Source organism: Carassius auratus, chromosome 13, assembly GCF_003368295.1.
Source record: "Carassius auratus strain Wakin chromosome 13, ASM336829v1, whole genome shotgun sequence".
In the NCBI taxonomy this organism is placed as follows: domain Eukaryota; kingdom Metazoa; phylum Chordata; class Actinopteri; order Cypriniformes; family Cyprinidae; genus Carassius; species Carassius auratus.
In genome coordinates, this window is record NC_039255.1 from 8,084,084 (window position 1) to 8,109,536 (window position 25,453).

General features: G+C 35.7%; 1 protein-coding gene across 1 annotated transcript in view; it reads right to left on the reverse strand.

Moving 5' to 3' along the window:
* The window catches only part of LOC113112518 (threonine aspartase 1-like), a 28,853-nt gene extending 5,969 nt beyond the window's left edge, over positions 1-22,884 (reverse strand). Inside the window, exons 1-13 of the mRNA XM_026278167.1 lie at positions 22,715-22,884; positions 22,157-22,350; positions 21,563-21,630; positions 21,251-21,319; positions 20,307-20,427; positions 19,905-19,989; positions 18,902-18,981; positions 16,531-16,622; positions 10,414-10,587; positions 10,189-10,267; positions 5,641-5,751; positions 1,992-2,099; positions 1,031-1,104 (exon numbers count right to left, since the gene is read on the reverse strand). Of these exons, the coding sequence (XP_026133952.1) occupies positions 1,031-1,104; positions 1,992-2,099; positions 5,641-5,751; positions 10,189-10,267; positions 10,414-10,587; positions 16,531-16,622; positions 18,902-18,981; positions 19,905-19,989; positions 20,307-20,427; positions 21,251-21,319; positions 21,563-21,630; positions 22,157-22,286 (1,191 nt within the window). The 5' untranslated portion in view covers positions 22,287-22,350; positions 22,715-22,884. The remainder of the gene's footprint in view (positions 1-1,030; positions 1,105-1,991; positions 2,100-5,640; positions 5,752-10,188; positions 10,268-10,413; positions 10,588-16,530; positions 16,623-18,901; positions 18,982-19,904; positions 19,990-20,306; positions 20,428-21,250; positions 21,320-21,562; positions 21,631-22,156; positions 22,351-22,714) is intronic.
* Positions 22,885-25,453: the final 2,569 nt, after the last annotated feature.

Genomic DNA, 25,453 nt, shown 5'->3' on the forward strand with positions numbered 1-25,453 from the left:
ATGGGGACCAGCAACTGAAGGTGAACTATCACTTTAATCTGTTCATTTGGTTTTCATAATTAGATACCGAGATGTATCATTAAAGGATTGTCTAGCAATATATCAATTAAAGCATAATTGCTGTATTGGGGTATTATTGGTACCATGAGCCATGTTCTGTGTATCATATTAATGTCTTATTGTGAGGTACCCGTGATTCCCACCCCTACTTGTTAGTGTAAGAGATTCATCAATGCCAGGTATGAAAAGCATGAAGTAACAGAGAGCCACCACTTCCGACAAGCCTGTGCCAACAATAGTCTGGATAAAGAGTACACTTGTTCCTGCAAGAACTGACTAGAGCCCCTGTTCAAAACACAAACCCAACAAAGGCTATTCTAAATTGGGTCAATGCACACTTCCAGAATCGCTCTGAGCTACTAGCATGAATAGAAATGGTTAAAACGGCACATACTCCAAGAGCTCGCTGAGCTGCCAATCAGTTCTGGCCTTTCATCTCATCAGACACACACACATACGCAGCAGCACAATGCATGCAGGAATGATAGGAATGTTTCTGGAATGGTACAGGAAAGAGCTGGTGTCTTTTTTTCTGCAAGGTTTCTTTAAAGTCATCGGAAGAAATAGTCGTCATAATTCAGCAATTCAACTTAATTTTATAAGTACCTGCTACCAATTATATACCAGAAACACATAGACTAAGCAGTTAAAAATATAAAAGACATATTAGTGGACATTTTCTGTGTTCTTACCACTTCTTGGACATGAGGACTACCTAAGATAACTTTTTCTAACTGACTGCCAAAGCTGAGTGCCAATTTGAGTTTTGGTAATACTTGAATAATACATTTGAGTAATAATACTAACAAACATTAATAATGATGACTGTTAAGTCAAGCATCACTATTAGTATTGCTCACACTTGAACAAACCCTTTACCCTAAAGATGCATTCACAAAAAAGGTCCATTGTTAACAGTGTAGCAATGAAAAGCCTATAACAAGGGAGATCAGATGGAAGAACTTCTTACCCTGGCTTTACTGTCCTGGGCAGACATGTATCCCACACACATGCTCTCTGTTGTATGGCTCCATAGAAACTCCACTGTGAATAAAAGAGAGACACAATGACTGTGAAATCCAGCTATTAAAAAAGTCCTTACAATATTACACTTTCTATAAACCTAAAAGAGAATTAGAACACCTCCAGGAATTTCAAACAGATTTTTTTTTTTTTTTTAAATAGATTTTTTACAATTTGAATAAAATGCTCTGTTTGTATAGTTTAAAGAAAGTGAGTGACGGCTAAGTATGAATTTGTTCTGTCTGTTTACTATAAACTCATTAATACAATTAGATACTTGTTATACACACAATAAGTAATGAACAATGCTTATTTTACTCATTTCTGTAAAACAACTATTCTAAAAATTCTATTTAAAATTCCAAAGAGAACCCATGGCGAATTAACCTTCTGAGTTGGCCTGCAAATTGAAATCAAGATTGAACAGTTGATCAACACAACAGACAAAGATTGATAATGAAAAAGCACATTTCATATCAGTCTCAGATGTTTTCTTCCATTGAGTGTCGGCCATAATCATAACAGTGCCTTTATTCTCTGAGGCCAGACCACACTTTCAGACCGGTTTATTCTGTTATTTGTGAATGCAGGGAGCTGCCATGTTTATCCCTGAATGTTTAAAAAAAAAGATGCCTGTAAAAATAGTCAGCATCTTTAGACAAGAATGTGAGGCATCCATCCATCCATCCACCATCCATCTATCTATGGGGACAAATAACTGGAAAAAAAGTATATAACTTTATATTATTCCTTTCCATTAATTCTTGTTATTTTTATTTAACTTATTATAGCCTGACTGAGGATTGCTGCATTCACTTCCATTCTTTCTGAATGTTTTAGACACAATCCAATCGTCTTGATTTGAGATGTATTTGATTGAAGTTATGGCAGGACAGAGGAGCACGTACCCAGCAGAGCCTGGATGTCTCCAGAGCGCTGGGCTTCTCCACATGTGCAGCACCTCAGAACGATCACCCCACCCAGAACACAGTCTTCGCCAGCAAGGAACGGCGAACCTTAAACACAAACAAGCCAACTGCATTTCAACCATGACCCTCTTTCTGATGTGAAGTAGAAATTAAAGCATGTTTGAGGCATCTAAGAAAATCCAGCGATTCATTCGGTCAATGATTTATTAGTTCTGTTCTGTTCTGAGAAGTTAATGAAATGAGCGGAAAAGCCATACATTTCTGTACTTTCCCCTGCCAACCTAAACAACTGAAAACAATTATTCTTTCCAATGGTTTTGTTTTATTAACCAAATGAGAGAAATTGGGAGCAGAGCCACTTTTCGCTACTAAATAGGTTAATGATGGAATGAGTTATTTCTGTAACCCCTCACGCAGTCCTGAAAAAGAGACTCTGTTGAGAAAGCATGAATCTGCTCATACTTTTCCAAAGAGGGAAAAAAAACGATTTTGAGCTTCGAAACAGGCTTCAAGTTCATTCAAATGATCGCATTGCAAAATTGGCCGCAGAAGAGGTCTGAAGCACTGAAGCATAACATCAGTCCACAGGAGGAAAGAGTTTAAATTTCACCTCAGAGAGATGCTCGATTTCATTAAAGCCGCACTGATAATATGATATGTGATTTAAATATCATGTTGTGTTCAGCTTGTTTACACAGATCTTTTTCTGACACCTCTCAATTAAAACCTGGATGGCCTTCACACAGAACATGGTCTTAAAACCACACTTCAAAATACACCTTAAAACAGATCTTTATCAAGTATTCCATTAAAAAGCCTTTTTTGAGCATGCTGACTGGTTGAGTTCATGCAACATTGTGACTTCAACTCGCAAAGTCTGAACTACCGAGGATGCTGTCCTAAATTTGCGTACTTGTATTGAGAAACGTGTGCAGACCTGCATCACCAGACTATTTGCCCAATCTTCACGGTACTTTAGACCGGGGTGGAAATGCAGAAAGCAACAGGTCTGGGGGGAAAATAGTTATTGGGAAAAAAAATTCCAGGTAATTTTGGTGGAAAGATCCACATTTTCTGCCTAAGAAATGTCTGATATTTAATCAATAAATACAATTGGAATATTAAGACTTTTTATTGAGTGGTTACCAATCAAATGAAATCACTAATAATAAAATTAATCTTTGAGCTGCAGAAGTGGCACAGTCTTAATTACACAGGAATTATAGATATATGATGAAAGGTGGCTGGCTGCAAATCACTTAATGAGCGAGTCACTGAATCTTTCGTTCAAAGCAGCTGATTCATTCAGTAACGAATTCCAGTTGCCTGGAATGACAACAGTTCTGCTATTGGTTTGTTTGAAACCGTTTTCACTGGCGAAATAACAAAAACTTGTAAAATTGTGGCAAAAATTTAATTGATTTAATATTATCTTGTTTGTTGAACTTTTGCATTAAATCAATATCATGTTTGCAATTGTGGTCATATTCATGAAAACAGTTCTCTTGCTCGTGATATTGCTAAATTACATGTCAATTATATTATATAATATAAAAACAAGATCTCATAAGAGTACTTTTTGCAATCATATCTTGAAATTTGGGGGTATTTGTATTAATTTTGGTAAAAGTTTTGACAATTTCTTTTTTTTTTTATCCTTTATTTTTCGAGGAAACTCCCAGTGACATTAAATAAATATCTTCTAACAGGGAGACCTGGCCAAGATGACCACAAAAAAAATTCACATAAAATGTCACAAACATACAACTCACATAACAAAATTATATAGAAACAAAGCAAAGCAATAATCATAAATCAGTAAATTAATTAAAACAACAGTTCATTTGCTAAACACTGCACTAAATTTAAAAAAATATATTCAAAGAAGGAATTGTTTCTAATTGTTTCACAGTTTGAATTTCATTCCACAACCGCAGAGCATAAGTAAGAGAAAGCTGATTTGCCATGCTCTGAATATAACCCGGGTATTTCTAATTGAATCCTATTTGATGATCTGGTGATATAATTGCCTTTTAAGTTCTGACAGGGCACAGCAGTATCACATTAAGTTATTTATTGCATATGAAGCGTTTGAGACGCATACAAGACCTTAAATTCTTTTTCTTAAGACCAAGACCTGTCTTAAGTACTACAACACTAGTATAAACATGGTGGCACTCCACAGTCTCTTTCATCTTTCAATTTAAGTTGTTAATAATTTTGTTGTTCAGTTTTTAACCGATATTGCTTAATGGTCCGGTACTTTAACGGTATTCTTATCTGTACTTTTTGTTGTGTTATTTTGTGTTGTGTTAGGCAGTCAAAAACGTTGCATTTCTCTGTCTGCACATAATGCACTTTTGAAAGATGCTTTGACAGATTGCTTGTGTTTCCGTCCCCTTACATGCAAAAGTTTTGTTGCACTTATGACAACCATACGTTGTCTGCATACACTCTAGTGAAGTATAACCACACTTTGAAACGTTTTACAGTCTCCGCCATCATCACTCTTTGTTTTAAGCAGGAGTTTTCTTACTGTAAGGGGCCGTTCATCACTTCATCACATATCACGTCTAAAAACGCTAGGCGCGCCGCTTTCTGATTTTTTTCCCCCAAAGCCTTCGGACACTTGCGCTCCTGAGGAGTCTGCCGTTGCTAAGTAACCATGACCTGTTCTCTCCATGAAGACGCGGAAATTTCAGCAATGAATAAATGGATTTGCAGCACAAAAAACTACTAGCAGAAGCTCTGCTACTAAATTAATTTAAAAATCCACATACATCTATCAGCTGTTCCTTCATCTTGGCTGAGCTTTCAAAGTTGTTACGGAAAAAGTGAGGAAGTTACATGACCTGGGGTGCGCTTGCGGCATTCTGAAAAGTTGAGATGTGTCTGCGGTGCGTCCCTTCCATTATGAGCGCGCATACCCCACGCCTACATTTGAAATAACGAACTTGAGTGCGCAAAAGACGCGATATGTGTACGGCCCCTTATGTGTGTGTGTGCGCCGCGCTCGTTCTTGTTGTGTGTGTGACTGACAGACAGCCTCCACTGCGCGCATGAGAGATCTTGCAGATTTCACAGACAAACGTCTTATTAATATAGCGCAAATTAGAAATGTTTGGTAAGATAAAATGTGAACGATAACATTATTAAGCAAATCTCTTCGCCATCGTTACTCTTTATTATTAAGCAGGAGTTTTCGTAATGTGTGCATGCACCGCGCCCGTTGTGGTGTGTATGTGTGTGTGTGTGTGTGTGACTGACAGACAGCCTCCGTGGCATACATGAGCGATCTCGCAAATCTCACAGACAAACGTCTTAATATGATCGCACATTAGAAATGTTTGGTGAGATAAAATGTGCACAATAACATTATTAAGCAAAAATATTTCCCCTCCAGTACAGAAAGCAGAACTGATACCGTCAGATCTTACTGATACTACGGTCTTTCATAATTTAGCCCCGGGGCCATTTTAATACCGGGTTTCGGTACCCATCCCTAACTCTTACTCACACATATTGTGGTAAAGTGACGCTAGCCTGCTGGAAGAGAGAGCAAGGGGAAAAAAAACTAAACATCAAAACAGTGACAGGGAGGGAAAGAGAGTCCCTAAGAATCACTCACTGATGAATTTGTTTTGCATAGCCTCCAGTAGGGCCTGGTGTGTGTTTTCAGCCTGCATGGCAGTAGAGCACTCTCTGGCCAACATGGTGCGAATCAGATGCTCTCCAGAGCCTGCAATAGTACACAAAAGACCCACATTCAATTATTCAGAATTATTTATCTGACAAAAAAAAAAAGAAAAAATCTGAATATGATTAACATAATCTGATTTATTAGTCCAAAATCACTAAGACAATTTCATGGTTCTGTGTTCATGGTTTTCCATAAAATGCTTCATACTAAATTGCAACTGACATGTATTAGCATATTAAATTGCAAGTGCCGTTTCTTCATTTGCATGCTAAATTGATATTGATCTTCCAATCTCAGTGTGAAAGTCTCTGTCACTTTTGACCAATTTAATGCATCACTGATGAATAAAAGTATTAATTTCTTAAAAATAAAAACGAAGTCTTATTGACTCAAAACCTTTGAATGGTAGTGTGCAAATTCATATAGCATATATATTAAATGGATTAGTCAGAGTGATTTAACCCCAAGTAGAGTTTATGAATTATCTTGAAAAATTTATTAAATGATAGTGACGTGACATTCAGCCAAGTATGGTGACCCATACTCAGAATTTGTGCTCTGCATTTAACCCATCCGAAGTGCACACACACACACACACACTGTGAACACACACCCGGAGCAGTGGGCAGCCATTTATGCTGTGGCGCCCGGGGAGCAGTTGGGGGTTCAGTGCCTTGCTCAAGGGCACCTAAGTCGTGGTATTGAAGGTGGAGAGAGATCTGTACATGCACTCCCCCCACCCACAATTCCTGCCGGCCCGAGACTAGAACTCACAACCTTTCGATTGCCAGTCCGACTCTCTAACCATTGGGCCATTTTACATTTTAAACAAACCTTTTCCTATAAGATTGGCTTTAATATGCTAAACTGACAAAACAATCAATCTTTTGAGAGGTTTGACAGGTCACGTGTGCCCACATGAACTAGGTTCAAAGAAAATGTATAACAACAGTTAATCTCACTGTCAAGACACTAAAGACTTTCGCAGTCATTTGCCTTTCAAAGGCAAACATGTATAGCAGCCAGTTTTTAAAAGGGAGTGTAAAGAAATGCCTTGAACACAAAATGTCTGGCAGCCATTCAATCCTAAGAAACCATAAAGCCTAAAGAAAATAGCCGTGTTGTTTCTGTGAACCTCGTAAAATATCAGGTAACTACAACAAAACTCTGTGTGGGTTTGTTGCCATGAAAATTAGATGCTAATTTCTTTTCTTTTGTTCTTTTTCGTTGTTTTAACAAAAGTTTGAACGAACGAACAAACGACTGGCTCCACCGTTGGCTCACTATTTTCAAGTTACCGTAAACCCTCTCGTTTTCTCTCTCGAGAAATGGATGTTACTGGCAACAATACCACATCTTAACAGTTAATTTAACAAGCAAACAGTGCCATGACAGTGCAAACTCAATTTCCAGTGGAAAGTAAATAAAACACAACAAACCAAAGATGACAAGAAACATGCAAATGTAGTGAAAGGAATCAACACTAACTCGCCTTTCGCCCTAAGCGAAACCACAGCGAGCGCTGCACAGACTAACAGGGTTGACCTGAGAGAAAGTGAGCTCTTTGTGTCAGTTTGAAGCTAGAGTGATTGTTTTTCTCCTCCTTTTGATAGGGACGCCTTTTAAGTTGGGAAATGAAAAGCAGGTGCACTGCTGGAGTGCACACTCAAGCTGCCTGTCCTTACCGCCATGCGTTTTCAATTTTGAGAAGGATGAAAGAAAAATGCAAGCTGAAATGGCCATGGGGGGAGAAGGTGATAAAATGTGTGATTCTGCTTTTGTTTTTAAAATGGCGGACGATCAAAAAGGCGCAAAACACAATGCGAGTTTCGTGCCTATTGCACAGGAGTTTGTATTATTACAAAGTAAAAATGTTAACAGGGAGCACACATGCAAAACAGCGCTTAATAAACCAGTCAAGAAAATGTCTGGGTAATATTTTCTATCAAAATCAAGAAAAAAAATATTTATTGGTGGTGGAGGGGAGCCTGTTTTAGGTAAATTTAGGATCAGAGCTCAGGTCATTCAAACATTTAACAGGACAGGTGTCCCCATGGTTTAAAAATACTTCATGACATATAAAACAGCGTTTGTAATATATCAGACCTGTTGAATTAGGCAGTAGGGTATATCTCAAAAAATGTGTCAAGAAAATGTCTGGGTAATATTTCCTATTAAAATGAAATGAAAACAAAATTAAATATTGCATTTAAAAAGCCTGTTTTAGGACCAATTAGGATCTTAAGCTTTGTCGCATAATGGTTTCATCTACATGACAAAAACATATATAAATGTGCTCCTTTATAATATTAATTATAATCCTTCACATAAAAAAAAAACATTTAAAACTTTTTATTTTATTACAGTGATTAGAACATTTGGATAATTGTTTTTTTTTTAATCTAATATATATATATATAAAAAAAAAAACTGTGTGTGTGTGTGAGTGTATATATATATATATATATATATATATATATATATATATATATATATATATATATATATATATATATATACACACACACTCACACACACACAGTTTTTTTTTTTTTTTTTTTTTACTGAAGATACCATGGTACCATTAAAAAACTCAAGCCACTGTGCAATAAATCAACACACAAACAAAAAAAACATTTAGGCTACAAAGGACTGAGAAAAATCTCTTAAAAATCATGTGACCGACAGCACCGATTTATTTTCTTTTTTTTTTTTACCAGAGGAAGCCATACATGCTGCACCCCTCTGCAACATGCCAAGCTTGAATGAATCCCAGTCCCTCTTCAATGGGCCAGGTGTGTGTTCACTGCTGGACTCAGGTCAGGCCAAAGGTGCTTTCACACAATGCTGCCGCAGGACAAATGATGAAGGAGAAGAAAATAAATATGGCCTTCAACATAGTGTAACACTCTTTAGAAGTTGTGTAAGTGATTATGGCACAGGGAAGCATATTAACAGAGGCTACAGTTTGACAATTCAAAGCCAAGCAGAGCTTTTTACAAGCTGTCTGGTTGTTAAAAGCAATGTTGTGCCTTGTGAAATATTACAATAAAGTTACAGGTGCAGTTATGCTGAAAAAGTAATTGTACCATGTCGTGTGGTTACCTAAGTAAGTGCAAGTTAACTGGACCAAGTAGGGAAGTTAGAATAAATTAAACGTTAAATACATGCAACATCAATGTAAAGCACAATAAAAGACAGTTAATATAACCATGGTATAATAACCATCACTGTTTAAAAGTGATGTCAGTAAGATTTAGCTTTGGTGATGACTTCTTTCAAAAAAACTAAAAGTAAGTAAAAAATACTAATGTTGTAATATATTATTGCAATATTAAACAACTAAATTCCATTTTCATATATTTTAAAATGTAATTCGTTCTTGTTTTGGCAAAGCGGAAATCTTCCACTCTTCAGTGTCACATGATGCTTCAAAATTCATTCTAATATGACATTTCAGTGCTCAAGAAACATTTATTCTTTTTTTTTTTTTATGTTGTGCTGCTTAATATAGAATGGAAACAGAAATCTTTTATGACATTATTATGTCTTTGTCACTTTCACCCATTTAATGCATCCTTGCAGAAAAATACATTTTAATTTCTGACCAAAAACTTTTGAAGGGCAGTACATAACCTAAATAATATTTAATAATACATTTTTGTCTGAAATTGTATTTGTAAATCAATCACCCCTAAACATGCTTAAGATTAAATCCTGCCCAATTTGCAAAGAAACTAAAGCATGTCTGACCAAATCTTCCTATTAGTAGCTCAAAGAATATTCATATCCAAAAAACATATACTTTACTCACATCAAAAATAGTGACATGTTGTGATGTGACGTATAAAGCCAAATACAGATTTAATCTATTCTTTAATCCTGACCTGAAGAGCTCTTATAGTATTCTATTCAAACACAGTCATCTTGTCCTCTTCCATGTCTAGCCATGAATAAAAATCTGTCTTTCATCATGACTGCTTTAAGAAATCCAGACATCCTCTATGTGCACAATGGACATGCGTGCTTGTATGTGCTGTATGGAGATGTGAATCATGTCTGTGGCCCACTAACTTGGGCACACAACAATATAAGTGAGAACATCTCGTTTTATTCATGTGACAGAAAGCATTAGTTTTAAAAATGAATAGCACAGCCTTGGGTCCCACTCACAGCAGGCATCCCAAGTAAAGCAGAAAATCTCCTTTTATTTGCTCTTTAAATATGTCTCTACTAAGCAGCTAGCTAATGGCATTCAAATGTTGGAGGAATGGATTGACATCTACATCAGGGCCAAAGAAAGGACAGAAATTGCAAAAGTTTCAAGCTACAAATTCGATTTTCATTCGCACTGTATTTGTGCAGTTTTTTTTTTTTTTTTTACAATTAATGGCTGACAGAACCTGTGCGAAACCTGTCAAAAAGAAGTAAATGTACAGTGACTTCACACTAGTATGACTCCGGTGGTTTTGATACCTGAGGTACTCGCAGCTGTAGAGTAAAGACTGATGTCACGGGCGTTTTCAGCCCAGCAGCCACAACCATAGTGAGCAGCCTGAGACAGAAACATGTATTAAAAAAAAAAAAAAAACCTTTTAAATCAGAATATATGCTTCTGCGGTTATAAATAAAAATGTTTAATATAAAGCATGATGGTAAGATAGAATATGACTTAAGACTTAAGAGAAAATCAAAGGTCACCTGTCCTACCCGACCCGGGTGTTTCATGGCCAGACCTCCACTGGAAACTGCAGCCGCCACATTCCCTTCCCGATCCAATACAACCGCACCAACGGTGTCCAGAGACGGCAAGTTATTCTCCTCACCTTCCACCATGATGTCTCCTACAGGCTCCAAGCAGCCAAAATCATTCTCCTGAACACAAAATTGCCATTCAATTAGAATTTCCTATTGCTCACAAAGAAATTAACCTGCACTTTCATACAGTCTAACATCCTGAGTTCATTAACACAGTGAAATCAAAAATAAATGTACGAGTCTATGCATCTTCATGCTAAACCATGAGCCAAAAAAACAGGAACAAAGAGGCTGTGGTTATTGGCAACAGCTAAAAAGCCACATTTCCAGCCCAGAATAATACTAGAATAAAACACATTGAACATTGCTTCTTTTGTAATGTTTTTTTCTTGTCTGTGAAGTTGGCTTTCAGACCCAGCTGGCTACCATAACCAAACTTGAACTTTCTGACAAACCTGGGAACTGTAATATGTGTCGCTATCGAACTTGGGCAAATAAAGTCCAAATTCATATCAGCAGCTGAAAAATGATCCTCATGCTCTCATTTATAATGAGTAAAGTGGTCATTTCTAAAGGACTGTTTTCATTTGCTGATTGCTGTGTACTTTGGAAAGAACATTGATGTGGATCGAAAGAAAGTGGTTTGATAAATTGGCCTTTTCTGAGAAACTGCGGAAGGGGACAGGATGACTTAGAATTTATTATTCCATCTTCTCATGAACAGTGTCACTACTGGGCCATAGATCTTCAGACCTCAGCTGATTATTAGGTGCAATAACCTTCTAATATATGAGCAAACAGGCTAAAACTGAATGTTATTATTACTGATCTCACCATCAGCGATAAATCTGTCAAAATCAACTCCAGTACAACATCTGCTCACAGACCTTTTCCAGAGACGAGCATCAATTTTCCTCATCTCTATGGGTAGCTGTTTATATAACCTTTATACCGTAATTATGATTCTGCTTTGTCTCTATTTTGGTGTGTCATGAAAGTAAGTTTTAATAAGTCTGCAATTAAGCTGAAATGTTTCCATCATTTTCTGTATAAAAAAAACGAGTTGGTCACACATTTTTTTTTTCATTTTATGGAGACTTTGAGCTAATAATTGTATAATACATTGTTGATTTTTAACAAAACTTATCATTTACAGTATATATTAAGACTTCATAAATAAATTCCATGATACTTCCAAGCCTGAAAACATGGGGGGCACCAGGTCCAGGTTTCCGGGGCAAATGCCCTGAATAGATTTAGTCAACCCCCAAATGTTATTAATCACAATGTTATTAATCAAGTTTATGCCAGGCATTTGAGGTTTTTGCAAAACTATTCTAAGACACAAACCTTACCATGAACCTTTCAAACCTCTGCAAATCCAGTAAATTTTTTTTCAAAAGCCCTCATCGGGGAAACTTCTATAAATCAAAACTACACTTAAAAACTCCAGGCAAGATGATGATATAAAACACTTAATTCTAAAATTCCCTAATATTCCCAAGTTTCCTAAAACTGTGGGAAACTTTCAATGCTATAAATCACGTGTGCACCCACCCACATAACAGAAGTTACAGAAAGATCTTAGCTCTGCAAAGCTCTTAAATGCATTACAAATGAACAAGAACCCATAGACCCCAGGCTATCCATGCCATACTAATGCATTTCATCCACAGTAAAACATTAAATATGGCACTTATAAAATCAAACAAACCACAGGCCACTTGAGAAGAGACTGGGGGTTATATTGTTATCTTAATGACCTTTTAATGCATAGCTCTGGAGAAAAGTCTTTACTGAACTAAACTGAAGGAAGAAAGACCATGTGGCATCCCAGAGGCACAGATCATTCATGCAGACAGCGCAAATGGCAATGGCTTACTTCAAACTGATGTTATCTTAAAAAAAAAAAAAAGAAACTTACAAGGTTCGAACACTGAACAAGAGTACCACATATACCAAACCAAGTTGGACCGCAGCGTATTTGTCTTTCCTGTCCAATAACATTTTTGCCCACATTTTCAGACACTGTAATTTGCAACTAATGACCCAGGAGTGACCCACGTTTCGCTTTCTCTTCGGGACCACACAAGCATCACATCGCGGACGGATTTGCGCTGGAACCCATTTTCCCTCACCACCTGCATTCCATGTGTACCTGTCAAATCGCTTCCTTGAAAATCTCCCAAAAAAGTAGGAGAGATGCTAACATGTTCAAGCACATTACAGGAAATAATTCGGTGAAATAACTTCAAGATGTAGGCGCGGGAGATCGGGCGGCAGGGTGGAGATGGTCTTATGTCGCATCAACGATTGTAACCAAGACTTTAAAATAAGATGACTTGTCCATGCAGGGTTATTGTAGTTGCCTAAAACTGAAAATAAACTAAACATAAAATAAACATTTCTCATTTTAATTCAGTTTAACTTGATGTACTAAAATAACTAAACTGACATAAAAATTAATATAAACTACCGTATTTTTCAGACTATAAGTCACACCTGAGTATAAGTCGCATCAGTCCAAAAATATGTCATAATGAGGAAAAAAACATATAAGTCGCACTGGACTAGAAGTCGTATTTATTTAGAACCAAGAGAAAACATTACAGTCTACAGCCGCCAGAGGGCGCTCTATGTTTTCAGCACCCTCTCGCAGCTGTAGACGGTAATGTTTTCTATTGGTTCATTTCTCTTGGTTTATTTCTCTCGGTTCATGTCAAATTAATTTTGATAAATAAGTCGCACCTGACTATAAGTCGCAGGACCAGCCAAACTATGAAAAAAAGTGTGACTTATAGTCCGGAAAATACGGTATATACTACAAATGACTAACAAAACAAGAAAATTAATAAAACTTTAAAATGAAAATATAAAACTATTAATTTTATTACTGTAAAATTCAAAGTAGCATAATAATTTTAAATATTAATAAAAACAGCAACAGTATCTTAATGAACTAAATTATGCATTTGAAACTACCCCAGATTAAATGGATAAAAAGACCATTTCAAGTTGCCATTTTTATGTCTACCTGCTGAACTCATGCTTTTCAGGGCAGCAGCAAGAAGCTACAAAAGAGCATCACAGGACTGTGTCACCCAAGTCAAATTCCTTGTGTGCAGTGCTATGTCAGCAGTGCAGTAAGTATACGCATGTGTGTTTCCTGTGATTCTGAGTATTTGAGGTCTACACCCCCCCTCCAAGGTCGTCATTACCGATGGTTTCCTTCTCTGGGTATATGTGGCTGTTTAAATTAGAGGACTGAACAGATCCAGATCCTGTTATCAGTAGAGTAATAATGTCAGAGCAATGCCTCCACTGCACTGTGTTTAAGCCTAATTAAATGTGTTAAACTGAATGGAAGGGTGGAAACTTATACATCAGGGAGAATTTATAGAAGGAAGTTGCATATTTAGTTCAGTCTTTTTTTAATCAGGGGGTTTAAAGAATGCCAATGCCAAAAATCAATGGCATATCCTGAATGTTAAAGTTGTCTGTTTTAAGAAACTCTCAACATCAAATCTGAAACATATCTGACAATGATTGGTTTCTATTGGTTTCTATTTCTGAATTTCAAGATTTAATTTTTTTGTGGTAAGTGAATTTTTCCCAACCAGCATACATTTTTATGTTTCTGTCTGCATGACAATTAGATCACTTATTGTAATATAAATAGTTAATAATTCATCCCAATATATGTGACCCTGGACCACAAAATATATTATTTGTAGCAATAGCCAAAAAAACATGTATGGGTCAAAATGAATGATTTTTCTTTTATGCCAAAAACCATTAGGATATTAAGTAAAGATCATTTACCATGAAGGTATTTTGCTAATTTCCTACTTTAAATATATGAAAACCTAATTTTTGATTAGAAATATGCATTGCCAAGAACTCATTTGGACAAATTTAAAAGCATTATTCTCAATATTTTGATTTTTTTTCACGTTAATTTTAGTGTTGTCAAAAGACGCTGTACTTCGGTACCAAGTCGATACTAAAAATATTTTAATGTGACGGTACCAGGTTTCTTTAAATACCGGTAGTACCGAGGTCCCGTTCAAACCCGGTTCAGCGGTATGATTTCCGCGAAGCAGAAAACGAGGACGGTATCTCAAAATCCAGTCATGAAAATGAAACATACATTTTAATATGGACAGTCATGGAATTTGTCAAAGTTAGCATAAAAACAAATCAAATCTCCATATTGACCAGTATCTGTAAATGTTAAGCCGCAAAAGTTGTTTGAAATTTGAATCAGTGTTCTGCGCATCTCTGTGTGAATTAATGAATGGCAGAGACGTGCTGGTTTGTTTACTACATGGACTGAAGCGCATGACGCTTGCATTAATTTCAGCATCTGAGCTTCAGAGTTCTTTCTCCATCAAGCGATCTGAACTTTTCAGTTCATCTCAATGGACGCACATCGCACCTGTATTTTGATGCTCTGTAAACTCTTTGGGAAGGCGCATGACTCACCGTCGCTTTACTGATAGCGCTGTTTCTCACACATGCAAGGAGAGAGAGAGCGAGAGTCTTACCACGCTGAATCGACACAATACATGTAAACTATTCTTTGTTGTCTTCTCCTATCAAAACAATGGAGTTCATTTAGAATTATTCATATTCATTTTCGAACAAGCAGAAGACATACTGGTTTCTCCGGTAGTGAGCGGAGCTAAGGCGCAAATGGCAATTTCATTGACTGGCACTGATAGTTTTCAGCGCATCAATTCATAGTGCATTGTATATACATTAGTATGATAGTAGAATTAGTAGTAGTATTATCTTTTAATAATAATAATTAATAATTAAGTTCAGTTAAAATGACAAATATGCATTCATTAGGCCTAAAAGTTAATTTTTACATAAAGGCATTGTGGTAGAAATATTACTATTATTTAGTAAAATGTATGTGATACTGCTACTACTGTTAAAAAAATTTATAAAACTTAATTTTTTAAAGAAATAAATCACAATATTTCTTCCATGTTTTAATTTTAATAGCAAATCCCCTCTATTTACCCAAAATAAAATGTTTTTAAATTTCATAAATTAAAAGAAAAAGAAAATTTGGGTGAAAGTTGTTTACGGTTTTTCATAAGTATGTAACTTGTAGAAAAACTTTCAACACAATTGTAAATAAGTATAAAGAATGGCATTGGTTTTATTTTTAGTGCTAAAAAAGTGTTTTTCTTTTTAAATTAGCATATTTTTGTGTTTTGCTTTGGTACCGAGAACCGTGGATTTTCACTGGTATCGGTACCGAATACTGAAATTTTGGTACCGTGACAACACTAGTTCATTTATAAGCTGATGTGCCACGAAAGCCAGTCAATTTGTGTGCAGGTGAAGAGGAGGATGAAGATGACTATAAGAAAGAGAGCAAAGTTTTTTAAAGGGGTCATATGTGATGCACAAAACTCAGAATCAAAGTCAGAAATACCTCCTCTCATAGATTCACGAAAAGGTCATCATATGACCCCTTTAAATATTTACAGTAGGATCCCTTAAGTTTAGCTTGTATAGCGCTGTCAGTGTAATACGCAATAAAATAACACCACACGGTCTCTCCGCTGACTGCCTCCGCCAAGACCTTCCGCCATGTAAAATCATTGAACTTGCTCCTGTCAGTGCGGAATAATGACGAATGTCAATCTAGAATGATGTAAAAGTTGACTGAATTCCGATTATGACTGTTCAGACTGTGGTCGCATTGCAAAACATTCAATTCTACAGACCACAAGCGCTGTAATTGGTCTGCTAGAACCTCTCTCTCCCTCCCTATGCACTTGATTTTTATGTGCGTTTACGTGCACTTTCATATATTTTAATGTTACACCTTCTTATATAAAATAAAACAAAGCAAACAACAAGTGTCTTATCGTTTATTATACTACATAGCATTATACATCAATAGTTGTCTGCGACAAACAATGTTGATCTGCCATGGTACAAGTGTAGATGGAAAGAATGCCATCTTCTGCTCCGTTGTCTCCTTTTTTTGTTTTAAATAATGATTTGCCTTATAAATCAGGCTTTAGATTCACTCACATGTTCACGTGGTGGTCTTTTCCTCTTCGTCTCAACCTGCTCCGCCAGCTCCATCTTCCTCTTGTTCCTCTTGTAGCCTGACAAACTGAACTCTGTGAAGTGTTGAAAAAAAGGTGTGCCAGTCAATAAAAGATATTACTCTACTGCCTATCAAAAAAACTCTGGGTGTGTGCCAGGGCCCACTAAATGCTGACAACTGTTTTGCTTCTGTAGCCTTATTGCTTTGAATATTATTATTATTATTATTATTCATGACTGCATAGTGCAGCAAGGGTGTGCGTTTGGTGGGGGAGCCTTTATTCACATAATAAATCAGTCTGTTGGAGGAAATGTGGTTGAAATCCTCAAAGTCTTCCTTAAATAATGGGACATGTGTTGGAGTGAGGTCATGGTTTTGGCATCAGATCGTTTCCAACACTGACAACACACACTCTATCTCTGTCTGACACACACTGGGAGTCGGCATGGGGCCCTCTATTAAAGTATAGAAGCCATTGTTTACACTGCATTCCACTACTGTAAATTTCTTTATCAAAGAAAATGAATCAATGAAATGGGCACAATTAAGTCATTTTGCTTAATTTAATGGAATGCAATTAGAGCTGGTAAAAATAACACTCAGTCAGTGAATTAAAAATACTCCAGCAGATGAGATCACATGCCTTCCTGCCAATCACTATTCAATAAAATGATTACATGCCATCAACCTACAACTGACATAAAAGGCAGTGGTTTTGGTAAAAGTCTGAACATAGAAAGCTTTCAAGCTATTACTCATCTAGTATATTTCAATAAAAACTGTAACCCGATTTTAATAACCTAAAGGAAAATATAGGAGCTTGCAATAAAACGCTGTATCATATCACGTTGTTACTGTCACTGAGAATTAGTGGGTGTCTTGTTTTTAGTTAGCTGCACTTAAGACTCAACATGTGGCTAAATTTTTAAATATAAAAAAGGACAGAAATCAATTCAGTTATGCAAACTAGTGCTTGAAATAAGACAAATCACATTTCAGCATTCAATTTTCACAGTTGCATCATTGCAGCCAGTAACAATTTCATTGCTGAACAATTACAACAATTGCTGCTGTTCATAATGTACATACAATCCCTACATTGCATTCCTATTTATATTCTGTATTTACTCTGCTGAATACTGTATATAGCAACTCCACTGTACATTCTGTATACCATAGCTGCACTTACTCTGCATTTTTATGTATATAAAAACACTATATTCTTGCACTTCTGATTAGATGCTAACTGCATTTCATTTTCTCTGTACTTGTACTCTGCATAATGACAAATAAAGTTGAATCTAATCTAATATACAACAATTGTAGACTTTTAAGAATAAAGTTAACACAAAACCAAAACAGATAGCACACATAAGGCTATAATTTAGGCTGAATAAAATGTAGAATTGTTATAGGTAAAATTAAGCAATACAATTATTTTAAACAATATAAATGCTGGATATTTTAAAACAGAACAATCTTAAATGTGGATGTTGGCAAGTATTCTACATAATTATGAAACAAATTTCACTTCCAGTGTACATCTAAATATTCGTTCCTCCTTGAGATGGTTCTGTTCATCCAAACACACCATGCGACCACTGTCATTGAACGTTTCATGCAATAACTGGAAATGTTTTAAAACAATGACAGTATGACACTTTATCCATATTTAGCATCTGCTTAAAAACAGTGATTTTCTTTCATCTTTAGCATTATGTGACAGAAATAAGACAGCAGGAAAAAAAAAAAACAAGTTGCATACACTAAGAAATATCTCACTAGCACAAAAAAAAAAAACTCCTCAGTATAAACACATTTCGTGTATAATAATTATATATTAATATAATTAATAATTGAGAATAATATTAGTGTGCATTAAAACTGATTTCAGTAATAGAGTACACAGAAGAAAGCAAAAAAAAAGTAGTTACTGTGAAAGTGAAAGCTTTTGAAGTTGTCCAAATGAATTCTTAGCAATGCATGTTACAAATCAGAAATTAAGTTTTGATGCATTATAACTAAGAAATGAGAATATAAGAAAAAATAAGAAATTTACAAAATATCTTCACAGAAAATGACCTTTACTTAATATCCTAATGATTTTTGGCATAAAAGAAAAATCTATCATTTTGACCCATACAATGTTTATTTGGCTAATGCTAAAAATACACCCCAGTGACTTCAGACTGGTTTTGTGGTCCAGGGTCACAGATAATGGGATTTCTTTTACCAATCTCCAAAGACATGTCCTGATTTTATTAATGCAGAGAAATCAAATAAAAAAAAAAAACACTGCAGTCAAGCATGCAGCTGCAGCTGAGAGGGGATTCTGGGTGGTCTGATACTCACTGGTGGTCATCTTCTCTGTAGGGCATGCCGGAATACCATGGCTGATGGCCCACTGTTCTGCTCCTTTGCCCACTAAAAAACTGACAAAGAAGAGATGTGATTTACATGGAAAAACAGCTTCATCACAGTACAAATCATTGTACTTTCATGACTGTTTCCTGCCTTATGTTTGAATCGTATAAACATGCACACTACTCTATAAACCCAATTTCTTTCTTTAAAATAAATTAAAAATTGTATTCAGCAAAGATGCATTAGATTGATCAAAGACATCAAAGACTTTTACATCATTACACAATTCTATTTCAAATAAATGCTGTTCTTCTTCAAATAACACTAAAAAAAATACATGAATTCCTCAAAAATATTAAGTAACACAAGTATATATATATATATATATATATATATATATATATGCTAATAATAAGAAATCAGCATATAAGAATGATTTCTGAAGGTTCATATAATATTGAACACTGGAGTAATGTCTGCTGAAAAATCAGCTTTGCCATCACATTAATACATTACACTTTAAAATGTTTAAAAATAGAAAATTATTTTAAATGCAGCCTTGGTGCCCATCAATGCTGCATGAGTAAACACTTTTTTTGTACTACTGCAATCTACAGAAAATGTCTTATTTTAGGAATGGCACTTATTTCCTATAGCTTACAGAATACATTTGCAACATTTGTCAGAATGCCAGAATGTTTTGTCATGCACCAAGTTTGTTCAGTTTTGCTGCATTACATTCATGTATAATAGTGTATTCTCTGTATACTGCAATTGAGATGTCGATGTTACTTGTTTTACAGATGTATTTCCCCTTAAGGAAATACTGGCAAAAATGTTATAACCTGAATGCACTGTAAGTCTTTTTGGATAAAAGCATCAGCCAAATGCATAAATGTAAATGTAAATGTTAAGTTTCAATAAAGTATGTCAGTCCATCTTTATGTCTAAGCTGATAGCCAGGAAGCCAACATCAGAGAGCTTGGCTCACCAGGGAGGGATCCTGCCAGCCGAAAGCTTCCCCTTCTGACTTTCACTTAATAGTCTTCTGGCCACCAACACCGGGTTCTTGATTCCTGATAGAAAGAGCAGCATTAGTATCACTTTCACTCAAGACAGCTTTGAATACAGTATAAGAAACCATTTGGCATTTTCATGCACTTCTGTTGAAGGATAATGCAGTTCATTGGAGTTCAGATGCAGTACATTTATTATCTAAAGTCAACCTGTGTTTTAGACTTGCATTTTTGTATTCTTGCATGCACAAAAAGCATTTAGCCACATTCTCATAAAAGCCTGTGGAGGATGGAAGTTGCCTTTATTTGTTATTTGTGCCTTTACCACATGATGAAAAGCTCCAACCAGCCTTGCCAGAGTTTGTAAGAGCACTCACCACTCAAGGCTCCAACAGCTCCGTAGTTTAAGGACTTCCCATCCATGATGCTGGCATCACACTCAATCTCACCTGAGAGGTTCAGGTTGGAACCGGTACCCGCATTGGTAAACGGGGAATCCTGTAAATAAGCATCAACCTTAAAGACAAATTTCTGTGAGCTCAACAAAAAGTTAAACAGGAAAATTGGTGTTATATAGATCTCGCTTTCCTATACTAGGTTAATGGAAATTGCCATGTTTGAGCGGTCTGACACATAAACTAATGGCATTTTAGTGCCAGAAAACACTGGAAAAAATACTAGAAATGTGTGTAGACTTTCTGTCCTAGATCTTAGTCAGGTGAACTACAGTACACATTGAATTTTACACAGACTAAAACAAGGCTGTGAAGTACAGTGCAGACTTTACGATGGCAATCACTGTATAAAGGTCCAACATCAAAAGTCATTTTTCACAATTCTAAACTTACAAAATTTGATTATTTATTTATTTATTTGGTCTACTGAAGGTTTTTTGGAAAGATGTTTCTTCAGCAGAAAAAAAACTCACATCAGCGATATGACTGTTCACTAAACTAAAAAACTGCTTTCATGATTGAAATAAAGCTTAAATTAAATATACAATTAGATGAAGCACTTAAATTTAAAAACCTGATGAAAAATGAAAATAAGTGACAACTATGAAAACTAACTGAAAAACTTCAAGTAGTAAAAATGACTAGTAAAGACTATACAAAAAACAAAAAGACATACAATTATTAAAACCAAGCTAAACTTTAAAAAGTGAAAAAGCAAATTCAAAATATTTGTTGTAGATTGTTGAATTTGATTTCCTTGCTATCCCATTAATATCGGTTAAATTTACTAGTATGTTTTCTATGTATATTTTCTCTATGCAGCCATAACCAGAGTTGAATGTGTGGTTGTTGTGATCTACTATCACCTCTAGCTCAATAAGAGCTGCTGTCACGGCCTCCAGCGCCATTCCTCCAGCTCTGAGCCTGTCCACAGCCTGAAACACATTCAATCACAACTGATGACAGCAACCCCACTTCAACTCAATGTGCATTCAGTGTTTATTTTCTTCTACTTAGGATTCAGAATCTTTATGAAGAAAAGACACACTAAAATAATCTAGAAAATTATATCATTGAATTGCCATCTTGTCTACGTGACCTTCGGCAGAGCTATCCTAAGGTTACAGTTCAAAGCAGAAGAATCTTACATTTTGAATGAATAATCACATGCAACTCACTCTCTGGCAAGCTCTCTTGCACACATGTTTGTATTCCTTGGCTTTGGATTCTGAATGATACCCTGCTCCTGAGGAGGTAAAAATCATCAAATATTAAAGAGATGCATTTAGTTTGTTTCTTACAATGAGTTTTTGCCTGTCTTACGAAAACCTTTTTATAAGCTATTTTCTTACAGTTAACGCGACTTATATAAATGAAAAGTCTTTATGATCCACGAAATTTCCCTTTAAAGATTAAAAAACGGTCATATACTGACTTACGTTTGTGTAGTCTTCAGAAGCTATACAATAGGACGTTATTGACAAAAATAGTCAAAGCTCTAAAATTTCATTCATCAGGATTGACGTCTTTAATGTCAAAGGCCAATGTTTCTCATGTGTGTTATAACTAAAGGTGGCAAGCTGGGTTGAATATGCAGACTGATGAAGAATGACATCTGAGAGCAGCAGCAGATGGAAAATTATCAGTGAATAAGAGTTTAAATTTCTGCCTGTTAAGCTTTTGTGGGGCTAATTCTATTCCAAAACACATTTATGCAGAAATGGATAAAGGTAAAGTGCTTTTTCATCATTTACTAAGGCACACATATTCACCTGCATGCACCAGCACAAACCCCATAGCTTTGCCATCACAACGGGAGACAGTGCTGTTCAGTAAAGACCCTGAATTGTTTAGTGAAGACACAGTCTCCTTGCAATCTGTCGAATTTTCTAGATTTTCCATGACCCGTATTCAGTGTAGCTTGCATTTTTACCCATCATTCAACTCCAAAACATTTCTCCAAGTCCTGAAAGCCAAGAAAGAGTCAAGTTAAAGTTAGAGTTATCATACCTTCAGAATTTACCTTAAAGACAGTGAGTTATTATAACTTCAGAATTCAACTTACACATAAAGACAATTATATTATATCTAACTCAAATTAGTAATAATGACACATTTTGACATTTACAACAATGACAGATTCGTTGTATTTTAATGCACCCCTTTACATCTCTCACTTTGAAAAGTAATACTCAGATCAAAAACATAATTAACCAAGTAACTAACTGTTCGTAACTGTTGTAATGCTATTTTTACATGCATCAACTAACTTACTGACAATTGCAGTCCTCTAAAAAAACAAATGAAAGGGTAAAGATTGCAAAACTCACTCGAGAGAAGATTTCAGGTGCAGAGCGCACATCTCCACAATCATATGCATGGCTCAGCATCTCTACTGATAATACACACGTGCAGGTTAATCTAAATTACGAGTGTAGTAGAGTGCTTGCTGCATGATTGTGATATGATGTGATGATAAGCGGCGCATGTGCTCGCGTCACGCCAAAACACTTCCTGGTTCAGTGACACACGTGACCGTGTGACTGCAGCAGCGGCCCCCAGCGGCAGAGCCATGCACTGCGTTTCCTCGTATATTAAAACAAGGGAAAAGGACAACACACGGATAAACGTAAAAATGAATATTAGTATAAATATGAATTTATAATATTTTTAAAAATACAGAACTGTATAGTATAATGTAATATAGTATAGTATAGATTTTCCAAAGAGGAAATACTTACCTCCTGCAAATCATCAAAACAATCATATATTTGACAGTATGTTTAATCAGTGAATTATATAAAACATCTATATTTGCTGTCTATTACTGTCTTTCAATATTATTGACGCTGTAGGCTACTTAAAGTGTTGTTGTCGCTCAAATCTTTATAGTCTTAATATATAATATTGCCTATATGTATTATTGTAATACTCTACTTATAAATTCTTATGAAGAATATTGTATTCCCTAATCTGCTAATGGTCTGTTGATATATCAAGATAAATATTTGTCTGTAAAATCTTCAGGTAAATATTTTTCATTTTCTTGTCAAATCAGAACTAAGGGAGGGAATCACAGGGTAGCTCACAAAATGATATGATGATGCCCAATACATGGCTCACAAAACCGTTAATATCACGATACAGCAATTCTGTCAAAATCAATAAATTGCAAGACAATCCTATAATGGTACATCACAATATTTTTTATAAAATAACCATAAACTATAAAAACAACATGACTGTGAAAATAAAGTACAAAAAGATTAGAAAGGTATTTTTTTTTAAAAGAATAGAATTAGAATAGTGAGTGCCAAGGTTAGAGGGTCAAATAAAGATTTACAAAAAATCTTTAGACATAACTAACTATGTTTATCTAAACCTTGTGTGTTTTGACAGTATTAGCGCAATAAGACGCGAAAGATACCTTAATCCAGTAATCACATCGAGCATCGCGCTAGTTCAGTCAGGTTACGTTAGTCACGCTTGCATCAGCTGACAGTCAGCTGTTCCTGACGTGTTCCAATCCGGTCTCAACACCTATCACAAGCGGTCTATTTAAATTCCCATTCTGCGCCTCTTCCATCGCATCGCTGCTTTCAACTCCCTCCACCAACCCTAACTCCACCAACTAATCTGTATTTAACCTGACCTCGTTCTTCTTTACAGTTACTCATCGGAAGCTTCTCTACCATGTTTGTTACAATACATGTAATTGTGAATTGTAATTATGTATGCAGATAATGTTTCTGTTCTGTACCCCAGGGGGGTTTAACTTGCTGCTCTCCCCGCTCTGTCCAAGCATGGCTGCATGGACAAGCGTGTGGATTGTTGCCCAGAACATAACCATACCGCCAACACTAACTGTATGCAGTATTACTGTAATAAATATATATACTTGACGGAAGTGGTCCTGATTGAAATACTGTTTTACAGGCTTTTTAGTGTGTGCGTGCTTCAGATGTATGCTCTCGGAAAAAGCACAAGTAGAACAGCACACAAATGAAATGTTTAAAGGGAAAGGCTTTAAAGCACATTTTAATAATGCAGTTCTTGCATATCACATACTCTTAGTCGATTTTGTGGATTGTTATTTCACTCACACTGTCCACCATCTCATTAAAAACATCATTTTCTTAGGCTAGTTAATCCACATATTTTTTCCCCACCCCTAATCAGAACGGAAAGAAAGATTAATAGAAGACAGAACAGATTGGCAGATAACATAGACCTCTACATATCTGATATGTGAGGATTTATGAGCACAGTTTGGTGTTATTTATGCCAAACAGATGGTCTTACTGCCATGTCAAGTAAACCAGCATTGGCAGTGGAATTGAAAACACTCTTGAGACTATAAGCTTACATAAACATGTCCTCCAACTGAAGTCAAGTACAGATGACTCCACTGTTAGAAAAAATAAAATAAAATGATGCCAGCAAAGAAGTTGCTTCAAGGTTATATCTTTTTACTCCCTTTGTTGCTCTTTGGAGGGAAAGCAGAAGCACAACATGTACGAGACTCACGGGGTTTCATATTAAAAAGCCTTTAATAAATTAGTTATATTAAAAACAACAATAACTGCATTGTGGCAGATAGAAGAGTGTGTCTCAAAGTGTGGATTTTACCACAGGAATATTATGATAATAAATAAATAAATAAATAAACTTTTTCATTTGTAATATCGCTTTACAATTTGGTATCACATCAGTCCAGGTTTCTTGTATTCTGACATGAACAAATCAACAAAAATAACATTTAAATACAAGTTAATGCCATGCATATCAAAGAAAGACATTGCTAGACTGAGAGAGAGAGACAGCGAGGGAGAATGAGAGAGTGAGCAAGTCAGCTGCTTGGGCTGTTTTATTTCTGTCAAATGAATCTATCATCTTTTAATTCAGATTTAATCATAAAACTTATTCTGTGATACACTACACACCTTTTAGAGCTATAAGCCTCTGGCCTGTCAGAGCAAAAGCAAATGCATTCCTTATGCTGTCCTTATTATTTCTTTCTACAATGTAATGTGATGCATTTCATTCTGGCTGTGTCTTTGTTCTGTGAT